Below are 11,534 nucleotides of genomic sequence, written 5' to 3' on the forward strand. Positions count from 1 at the left end.
GGGTGTTCACATAATTATCATAACAGGTCATTCAATTGATTACTAATGTTACAAGCATCATCATTTATTTAACTGTCTGAGCCCTCTTCTCCACTAAACATGCCATAGCCAGAGACTAACTAGCCCCTCACCTCAACCACTGAATCTAATACTTCAAACTATTTCTTCTTTATGCTTTCCTCTCTTTTTCCATCTACTTTCCAAAAGGAAAAAAATGAAAACAAAGCCACAATAAAATGACGAGAATAAAAGCGTGGTTTGTGTTGATCCCAACCTTTTAGAAGTCAAAGGAATTCAATTAAAGCATGCAGAAACCAGAACATGGTTCATTTTTTTTATTCTTTTTTATTCTTTTTTCTTTTTAATTTAAATTTAATTGGGTACAGGTTTGCAAGGGAGTAGGCAAACAGGAAGGATCCCATTTTGTGTCCAGTTGCCATGCATTGCTTTAGCTTCTTGTTATTAGAATATTGTTGTATCCTGTTTTCCACACAATGAAAATATTCTGTATGAACTTGTGCGTCAAACAAGAGGTTTTTGGGGTTGCATTTTCTCCAGGCTCACCTCAAGGGGACTTTCCTCAGAATCTTTGTACTTGTACCACTTAGCGCAAGCTAGAAAGTAGAGTAAATTTACCATCCCCAAAGCAGCAACCAAGTAGTAAAAGTAATCCAATCTTCCCTTGTTAAGATCTTCTGGCAACCAGTTGCCTGTTGCAGTCCCACCGGTGCTCTGGTGAACTATTGATACCAAAAAACTACTCAAATAATTTGAAAATGCGATTCCACAAAACAAGAAAGCTCCAGCAAAGCTTCTCATGTTTTCTGGGAATTGCTTGTAGAAGAATTCTACTTGGCCAATAATAGTTAATCCTTCAGAAATTCCTATTAGTGTGAGCTGAGGCACCAACCACATGCCTGACAAGGAAGAAATGGCACCTCTTCTTGCTTCTATCCCCACTGTTGCCTTTGTAAGAGCCAGAGTTCTCCTCCGCTCTTCAACCAAGGCAGATAAAATCATGGTGATTACTGCAAGAACCATGCCAATACCCATCTTCTGAAGCAATGTGATGCCAACTTCTTTTCCAGTTAACCTTCGGAGGAGAGGGACAATAATTTGGTCATATATAGGTATCCAGATGGTGAGACTAAGCATGGTAAATACAGTGTAAGATGCAGCTGGGATCTTGAAGCCGGTAGAGCCAAGGCGCCGGTCAGATTGAAGGGCCTGAAACACTACATAGGTGCTCTGCTGGACTAAAGCCACATAGTAGATAATGCCTGCGGCCCATATGGGAATCACTCTTATCACACACTTCACTTCCTCAACCTTCTGCATACTGCTTAGTCTCCAAGGATTGGCTGCTGACCCATCTGAGTTGATTTGGACTTCAGGGGTTAGGATTGCACCTTTGCTGAGGAATCTGAAAACATCATCACTTTGGTTATATATGGAATATGGTTTGCTTTTGGTGACCTCATGGTCCATACCAACTCACTCCTCTTGCATCCTTGTCTAATGGAAGATATTAGATATTTGATTAGAAGGATGATGAAAATACACTGAATTGAGGAACACATGCGGTTTGCAGTCAGCAGTTAGATATCCTTACCTGAATTGGTCTGTGTGAGGAAGCTTGGAGTTGATAGAATTTGCAGGAATATGATTAAAAAGAGAGAGCCATGGTTGCCCTGGTAACTCCAGTCGCCTCTTCTTCACTGCAGCAACTATGACCTGCGCCACATTCTTCAAGGGGCTACCCTCAGGTTTTACCTTCACATATATTCTCGTGCCCATGAAAAATAGTGCACATGATAATAACATCAGAAGCGTGGGAATTGCTAACCCCAGAGACCAGCTCACGTCAGATTGCACATAGACAATGACTGTCAGGGACACCATCATGGCAAAAGTATAGGTGAAGTAGTACCAATTGAAGAAGCTACTGATTCCCCTCTTCCCAGATTCAGTTTCTGGATTGAACTGGTCGGCTCCAAAGGCCAAGTTACATGGCCGGATCCCAGCAGCTCCAATTACCAGTAGTCCAAATCCACTCAGTAGAAAAGCCATTTGCCCTGCTGTTGGCCCAATGCATGTGCCAGTGTCCGTCGTTCCACAGTGAGGAGGATGCATCTTCTGTACCGCCGCCGTTAGTGTTATTACTAGCATCCCCTTTAACAGAAAAATTGAAAAGCCATAGAGTTAGATGTTAGCATAATTGCAGGGCCATAAATTCTTGCATATGAAGGTTTAGTTTGGATAATTAAGCTCCCATCGACTTTCTTTGTCAACATGAGAAGTATAACAAGTACCAGGAATGAAGATATGGAAGCAAAACCCAGTGTGGTGTAGCGGCCAAAGTAAGTGTCACAGAGGAATGCTCCTATCAAGGTAGCGAAGTTGGTGCTGCCATTGAAGACGTTGACAAAAGTTGTAGCAGTGATGCTCTTCATGTTGAAGACAGTAGTGAGATAGACCAAGAGGTTGGTTGAGGTGCCAATTGTACCCAGCTTCTCGAATGTCTCGTTGCCTACAAATTATTAGAAACAGGAAAAATTCAGTTGAATCACTCAGAATGAATGAGAGAAAAGTTTATTATAAGCTAAAAGACTCTGCTCTGCTTTCTCTTTCTCCTACCAATTACAAAGGGCATGGCTTTAATTCCTCTGTGCTTCGTCTTCGGTTCATCAGTTGCAACAACTTTTTCATTGTTTTCCATGGCTACTCAGACAGCTCTCTCTTTATGCCTCCTTTATTACAAAGATATATATAGATAAAGAAAGGGAAGACAGAAGAAATAGTGAGGCCAACAATAATTGAGTGTCTAAAATTCTGAATAAACTTTCACCATCAATTAAATAATTTTTTTGTTTGAATTGAGAATTTCCCAAGTTGGGCTGGACCAGTCGTCAATTATGACCAGTAATCCCATAAAACGGCATCCACAATTGTCCAAAACTCTAGTGTTTTGGGTGCAAGGTGTTGGCCTCGTGTTCACATTCTTCATCATGACGTTGCATATGCTTATTGCAAATAAAGAATTTTTTATAGTTGGTGTAGCCCTCATGCATGCACTTCCATATCAATATAAACCTTAACCTTTTCACGCATGATTAACTTGAAAACCCCATTAGGTCTCACTCCTGATTATCTCTGCCAAACACATGTTCCATAGCCCTATATAACCTAACCGATCCTAATTTTTATTTGAAATGCTTTTAATTGAAGTGACTTCTCTAGAAACATTGTTAGAGAATCCTATAACAATCATCTCTCAATTATATAGATATTGTTCGCTCTTGATATAAAAGGCTATCATGGCTTTAAAATGACTCACTCCTAATCATGTAGATATTCTCTAATGTTTTGGGTGTAAGGTATTGGTTTTGTGTTCACAGGCTTCATCATGACGTTGCATGCTTATTACGGATAAAGATCTTTTATTGTTGGTGTAGCCTTCATGCATACACTTCCATATCAATATAAACATTAACCTTTTCACGCATGCTTAACTTGAAAACCCCATTAAGTATCACTTCTCATTGTCCATGCTAGAACACATGTTTTGTACCCTTGCATAGCCTAGCCTAATTGACCCCTAATTTCTATTTGAAATGCTTTTAGTTGTAGTGCCTTTTTTAGAAATATTGTTAGAGAATCTTGTAACGACGAATTTAAAATGACTCATTGTGAGAAATGAATCCCTACACTGGGTCAAATATTGACTTTAATACCATTTGTAATGATTTATTTTCAATTGTGTAAATATTGTTTGCTCTGAACTTAAATGACTAACGATTTTAAAATGTGCTTAATTTATATAGAACCTGAAACTTTCTCTCATATCAAATGTGGAATATTACAAATTCCTCTTAAATTCATTTTCAAAAAACATTATAAGTGATTTTTCAATTTTTTTTTAAAAACATTTGCTCAATTTTATCAAACATATGAAATTTTTACAAAAAATGTTAAGCTAGAATTGAGAAACCGATTCAAAGTTGGTTTGGTCACATTTGTTCTTTTGTTAGTCATTGAATGCATTAGATGGGACAGATAGTAGATTCCACCTAACAGGGGAGCAAACATTAACTGGCGTCCATCTCCACCATCTATGGTTCCTTAAAGTCTCTTAATGGACCCTGCAACACTGCTATAGCAGTTGACATTGATTCAATTGCAGTTGTCTATTTACGAGGGCTGGGACTTCATTCCCCAACAGTCTCTTAGTCCAAGTATGATAAGGATTAAGTCACCATTGAGAAGTACTTTTGCTGGCTCCGCCGTGCTTGGATGGATCCTCCTTCAAAAACTGATCAATTGGCATTGCAGACGAGAAGATATGAAGATTTTGGGCATGTGATTTGAAGATTTTCCCTTGAGAAACAGGATGAATGAAATTGTAAAGAGTAATGATCTTCTTCTTCTTCCTTCTTCTTCTTCATTGCCATCAATTTGTTCTCATTACTCTTCCCAAGAAATCATGTAACCAGGCAGACGTCCCTTGCATGATTTTTCCCTGCCTTTTTATTTGCAGAGTATTTGCATTTGTCACACTCTTCTACTATAAGGTCTAATGAAGAGCCCAGCATTCAAATTCAGAATCCTTGGGAGCGATCAGGATAGGGACAGCATATCCGCGTGCTTTGAAAATAGAAGGGGGCTGTCTGGATGCTGATGTATTGGTACAACATTTGTTTATATGATTCATGACTTCAACACTTGGTCCGAATCTTATTATGATTTGTTTAATAATCACGTGGGCTACCAATCACATTATATAATATGTTCCACCGATTTAATAAATGGGTTGAATCATATAAATTCCAACATGCATAACCTATTAACATGATTCTAACCCGTTATACTTATTTTTTATTTTATTTATTTATTTATTTTGATAACTGTGGATGTCCGGGCCAGCTTACGCGTACCTCGACTAATCCCATGAGGCCCTGAAGTTAACGACCGGGTAAACCTCCTGTGGCCCTAAGGGGACTCGAACTGATGACCATTGGGGAGCAAACCCAAGGCCGGACCAACTAAGCTACCCCCCAGGGTTACTAATTCGTTATACTTATTAACACGATTTTAAAATATCTTTTAGTTGTTTTAATTTTAAAATTTTAATTTTTTTAAATCTTTATTGATTTAGTACACATTTGGTATTTACATTGCATAAGTCCTATGGACTTGTCGTTTCAATTAAAAAAAATTATTTTTAAAAATTAAAAAACACAAAATACATAATATTCCCACCTGGACTCTAATTTTATAAAGCTACAATTAAAATACAAATACTGTCAAATTCAACAGTTTTACCCAATGAATGCAATCCGAGATGCCGAACTTGACAAACAAGCTTAATGTGAGTCACATTTTATTAGGATTTTTTTTTCCCCAAGTCCACATTGAAAATTTTCTGGTCGCCATCATCATTCACAATCAATCACACTTTCCGTCTGTCCATTGATGTGTCCAACATTGTTGCTTCTGTAAAGACTTTTCGCAAATTATAGAGACGTACCAATCATGGAAGGGGGAAAGCACAATATGGAGAGGCATTAGCCACCACGTCTAGCTTACTTCATTTGTTGACAATTGGATACAAGCCGCTAAACAACAAAATCACGGCAACTGAAGCGCATGGATCAAATCCCAAGCATCAAGCAAAGGATCTGCCTCATGAAAGCAACTTCAATATTTGAATTCACACCTCCTCCTTGAAATGTGAAGGCATTGAAACTGGCCACAGATTTTCTACAACATATCATAATGTTTCCTGCCATGTTTTCAGCCGTATATGACAGTATTTTGGACGGATATGAGTTTCCTGTTCTATTTGTTTACACTCGGTGGAAACGGGTCCAAGCTGTTAAGCTCCTTGTTCAAACAAACAATTGTTATATGCAGAGACTGCCTGTAATCACTTCTTCTCTGCACCTCCAAATGTTTGGTTGGCCAACTTGAGTCAGCAGGATGCCTAAAATCTGGTTTATTTTGGCGTCCAGTTCAATTTTGTAGAAGGATATTTGCTACTTGTCGTCTAATTGTCAGGTACAAATTTTAGGTGACAAACTATCTATCCTGCATATGGCACTCACATATGTAGAACATATTCACTTGATGGGCTGAAAGGCATTTCCATCTAATTGAAAAGTTGCACTAGAAGGAGCCAATCATTAGAAAAGAAAATCTGGCTTAAACCTTGGCTAGAATGGTAAGGGGGTCCATGTTTTGGTAACTCCAATTTGGAAGCCTAATTTGAAATCAATCATTCAACGATGCTCCTATTCACTTAAATGATAGCTGACAGAAATTCCATGGTTAAAATCGATAGCAAGTGTAGAATCAAGCTACTCTTCTAATCTACAAGCGGTATACAATGCTCAAAATTTCAACTGAAAGTGGTACCAGGAGGCAGGAGGGTGATTTGTAGATGACGAGAACAAATAAATAAATCTTCAAGGTCCCATGCCTTTGGTGACAAAATCTTGATATGGGTTGACATTCTATGTTGTCATTTGCCTATTGTAATAATCTCCAAGGTTTTTGCCTCATCTTTCAATTCACAGTTCGATTGCTTTTCAGGGTTAGGCATGGAGTTCTTCAGCTGCACCTCCCTTCTCTTCTTGCAAACAGTGCTACCAAATACATAATGGCTAGCGAAGAAAATGAAGTATAGAGAATTACAGTTTCCAGAATAGCAATCATGTGGAAGTAGTAGTCAAGCCTATTTTTGTTAAGGTCATGGCCACCCAACCATGGGGACCAGCCACGGCTCCCAGTAATTGCATGGATAACATTCACAAGTAAGGAGCTTAGATAGCTTGTGATGGATAGACTGAGGTGGAAGACTGCCCCTGCAACAGTTCTCATGCTTTCAGGCATTTGTGTAGTGAAGTATTCCATGACAGCAACTGCAGCAAATGCTTCAGTCAAGCCTGATAAAACAAACTGTGGCAAGAGTATGGCAACACTTACTGGCAAAGTAAAGGAGCCGTCTCTCAAAGCAGAGTGCCGGCGTCTTCCGTCACCAATCCCAGCTGACAACATGCACAATATGGGCACCAAAATGCCTATGGCAATTCTTTGTTGCAATGTTAACCTAAGTCCCTTTCCAAAAAATTTCGCCCTTGAGGATTCCAAATTGAGAGTGAAATCATTGATGCCATTCCTAACCAATCTGGTGGAACCTCAAAACGTCCTATTGATCTGTTTGTTTGAATTGCTTGGAGGATTCCAAAAGTATTATGTTGGTCCATGACCACAAAACAAGTGACTCCTGATATCCAAACAGGGAAAATTGCTAGTAAGCATTTCAGTTCTTCCACTTGCTCCACACTACATAGGCTCCAACTATCCTTGGCCTTACCATGAGTGTCCAATTCACTTGGGTCAACACTGAGAGTTGCCTTATCAAGGTGCTTAAACCTATTGGTACGAGCAAGCTTGGAAGTCCATGGGCCTGCTTTGTTGCTAGGAGGATCATAGAAGGTATTCTCGCAGTCAAGGCTTGCTCCCAGGAGCTGCAACCACCTTCACCATGTCTACAAAGATGCTCCCTTAGACCTTCATGCAAATGCAAGTATGGCGGCCGAGCAGGAAAATTATTATGGAGATACGAAGGCAAGCAGTTGGAATGGCAAAGCCTAGTACCCAGTAACCCAGCTGACATTGGTCTGAATGTAGACCACAACACTGAGGGCTACCACGAGAGCAAGGATGAATGAGAAGTACCACCAATCGAAGAAGCTTTGGAGTTGTGCTCTTCCTTTTTCAGTTGTGGGATCAAATTGATCTGCCCCAAAGGCAATGCTGCAGGTCCGGATGCCACCTGCTCCTATGGCTAATAACCCAAGAACTCCATAAAGCAGGACAAGCTGCCAGGCATAAGGCTGAGGGCAATTCCTTTGCCCATTGCAAGGGAATGGTCTTACTTCAGTTACACCTGCTGTTAGAGTCATGGTTCCCATCCCCTACAACATGCAATTCTTCATTTTTTTTAATCTAGGCCAAAAAGTATAATGAAGAAATTTCCATGCATTTCACTATAAAAATACATAATGGCTAGCGAAGAAAATGAAGTATAGAGAATTACAGTTTCCAGAATAGCAATCATGTGGAAGTAGTAGTCAAGCCTATTTTTGTTAAGGTCATGGCCACCCAACCATGGGGACCAGCCACGGCTCCCAGTAATTGCATGGATAACATTCACAAGTAAGGAGCTTAGATAGCTTGTGATGGATAGGCTGAGGTGGAAGATTGCCCCTGCAACAGTTCTCATGCTATCAGGCATTTGTGTAGTGAAGTATTCCATGACAGCAACTGCAGCAAATGCTTCAGTCAAGCCTGATAAAATAAACTGTGGCAAGAGTATGGCAACACTTGTTGGCAAAGTAAAGGAGCCGTCTCTCAAAGCAGAGTGCCGGCGTCTTCCCTCACCAATCCCAGCTAACAACATGCACAATATGGGCATCAAAATGCCTATGGCAATTCTTTGTTGCAATCTTAACCTAAGTCCCTTTCCAAAAAATTTCGCGCTTGAGGGATATATATTTGCTCGTACATGGTAATCCATATTGAGAGTGAAATCATTGATGCCATTCCTAACCAATCTAGTGGAATCTCAAAACGTCCTATTGATCTGTTTGTTTGAATTGCTTGGAGGATTCCAAAAGTATTATGTTGGTCCATGACTACAAAACAAGTGACTCCTGATATCCAAACAGGGAAAATTGCTAGCAAGCATTTCAGTTCTTCCACTTGCTCGATCCACACTACATAGGCTCCAACCATCCTTGGCCTTACCATGAGTGTCCAATTCACTTGGGTCAACACTGAGAGTTGCCTTATCAAGGTGCTTAAACCTATTGGTACGAGCAAGCTTGGAAGTCCATGGGCCTGCTTTGTTGCTAGGAGGATCATAGAAGGTATGCTCGCAGTCAAGGCTTGCTCTATGCTTGCTCCCAGCAGCTGCAACCACCTTCACCATGTCTACAAAGATGCTCCCTTAGACCTTCATGCAAATGCAAGTATGGCGGCCGAGCAGGAAAATTATTATGGAGATACTAAGGCAAGCAGTTGGAATGGCAAAGCCTAGTACCCAGCTGACATTGGTCTGAATGTAGACCACAACACTGAGGGCTACCACGAGAGCAAGGATGAATGAGAAGTACCACCAATCGAAGAAGCTTTGGAGTTATGCTCTTCCTTTTTCAGTTGTGGGATCAAATTGATCTGCCCCAAAGGCAATGCTGCAGGTCCGGATGCCACCTGCTCCTATGGCTAATAACCCAAGAACTCCATAAAGCAAGACAAGCTGCCAGGCATAAGGCTGAGGGCAATTCCTTTGCCCATTGCAAGGGAATGGTCTTACTTCAGTTACACCTGCTGTTAGATTCATGGTTCCCATCCCCTACAACATGCAATTCTTCATTTTTTAAATCTAGGCCAAAAAGTACAATGAAGAAATTTCCATGCATTTCACTATAAAAATATGTGTTTGAAACTACTGAAAACAAAGAATTAGATAATGGGACAGAAAATAGGCAATTTTTCCTATGAATTAAAAGAAGAAAATTTCAAGATAACTTGTTTGGTTGGAAAGATAACTATGGATCAATAGAATACCAGAAAAGAGACCATGGAGCCAAGGAGGAGCGTGTGAAACCTGCCAAGATAAGCATCGGAGACAAATGCACCAGCTAATGAAGAAATATTGGAGGAACCAGACCAATGCTGATCACATTTACTAAAATTATACCATCCATGTTGTATTTGGTGCGAAGATACACTGTTAAATTGGCTATTGAACTCGTGGAAGCCGACTTCTCAAAGGACTCATGTGCTTCCATGATGAAATCCATCCACACACATCCAAATTACACATCACAAAAATGGAATAGACATGCATACATAAGTTCAAAATGTTGTATTTATCATTACCCAGAATGTATTTTACTGATTTCCACCCTCCTGGTGTCTTTTGAGGAGGGGATGGAGGAGGGTGTTCAGGAGGGTCCTCCTCTGCTGAATAAGGATGAATTGCCTCTTCCTGGAAGATTTGGAAATGAATAATTATTCCTGTTCGTTAATATAGAAGAGTTTTATGACACAATTTTCTTTTGGTTTTTGATTTGTGTTTCCTGTGATTGAAGCCAAGGTAAGTGTGAGTTGAGTTGAGAAGTTGGAGGCCAGGCTAGATGATTGACAAGTGTTAGTTACTATGCCTAATGATTTGTGGGAATCACTAATCCACAGCAACTGTTGAAGATTTGGTAAAAGTTGATGGAGTGTGAGTGTGGATGAGCCTATGGCACATCTCATTCGGAGGAATTTGTGTCTCTTCTAATGGATCAAAACCACTTTTGGAACATGTTTGGTTGAAGAAAATTTGAAGGAAAATTGCAGGAAAAGAAAATAGAAAGAAAATGTAATGGAAAAACGATGAAAGAAAATAAATTTTGATTTAACATTAATTAATTATTTTTATATGCTACTTTAAGGTCATTTAACATATTTTAAATTTTATATATAAACATTAAATAATTCAAAAGTATTTAAGTTTTTAACATTATATTTTATTTTTTTATTAAATCTTTTTTCTAATATAACCAAGTATAAAAAAAAAGGCTCTATTTGGAAAGTATTTTAAAAAACAATTCTAAAAATTTGTAAAATAAAAATCTAGTTGGAAACTTGAAATATCTTAACTCATTTCTATGTTTTAAATATGTTTAAAAATTATTTTTATTTATAGTACTTTATTTTTAATTATTCTTCATGTTTATATAATTACTTTTTAAAATATAGTCAAAAAATAATTAAACAGATGTTATTTAAGAAAATAATGTAACTATTTTCTAATTGTCAAACATAATTTGATAAATAAGTGTCAAATAAGATATTTTGTTTTTCTTAGGATTTTTTTTTTCTTAATACTCTCTATAAACTAAACATAATGTTAAGGCATTAATTCAAGTAACATGATATCATATATAATGTTAAGGCGTTGATATATATATTCAAAAGAGTAAATAAGGTGGAGTTCAAACCTTGAAGATGCTCATGAAGATTGAATTTTATTCATCAGATTGGTAGATATAAGCGGGGATTTTGTAAAGAGGAGGACTAAAGCTATTGAATCGAGAGAGCTTTGACCCAAAAGACTACGTTTTAAAAAAAAAATCCATAAAGTACCCCCATTTCTAAAATAATACCCAATCTAATGTGTATGCGTTACATAAATTGCCACGTCATAAAACCGTAGTTGGTAACTACGGTTTTATTTTTTAAAAACAGTCAAAACTGTAGTCACCAACTACGGCTTTAACTTTCCTTTAGTTTTTGTGTTTATTTTCATTTGCATTATATTGTTAACTTTTTTATTATTATTATGAACAAATTATTATATATTTAAATGAAAATATGATAAATTTTAAACTTAAATTGAACTTTTATATATATATATAACACTTACATATAACATCTGACAATCTAAAAAATTGGTTTTAGGTTTAAATTTAAAGTTA

The 11,534-nt window shown here is 38.1% G+C and overlaps 1 protein-coding gene and 2 pseudogenes across 1 annotated transcript; all 3 read right to left on the reverse strand.

The window, feature by feature from the left end:
- Window positions 1–293: 293 nt before the first annotated feature.
- LOC100258695 (protein NRT1/ PTR FAMILY 2.11) lies at window positions 294–2,844 on the reverse strand. The gene is made up of 4 exons (XM_002270776.4): window positions 2,638–2,844; window positions 2,313–2,530; window positions 1,613–2,172; window positions 294–1,423 (listed from the first exon to the last, which is right to left on the reverse strand). Exons 1-4 carry the CDS (start codon window positions 2,717–2,719, stop codon window positions 523–525), a joined length of 1,761 nt encoding a protein of 586 aa, XP_002270812.1. The 5' UTR covers window positions 2,720–2,844; the 3' UTR covers window positions 294–522.
- Window positions 2,845–5,866: 3,022 nt separating this feature from the next.
- On the reverse strand, window positions 5,867–8,008 carry LOC100263833 (protein NRT1/ PTR FAMILY 2.8-like; annotated as a pseudogene).
- Window positions 8,006–11,208, reverse strand: LOC100258681 (protein NRT1/ PTR FAMILY 2.8-like; annotated as a pseudogene).
- Between the last annotated feature and the right edge of the window lie 326 nt (window positions 11,209–11,534).

Source organism: Vitis vinifera, chromosome 17, assembly GCF_030704535.1.
Source record: "Vitis vinifera cultivar Pinot Noir 40024 chromosome 17, ASM3070453v1".
In the NCBI taxonomy this organism is placed as follows: domain Eukaryota; kingdom Viridiplantae; phylum Streptophyta; class Magnoliopsida; order Vitales; family Vitaceae; genus Vitis; species Vitis vinifera.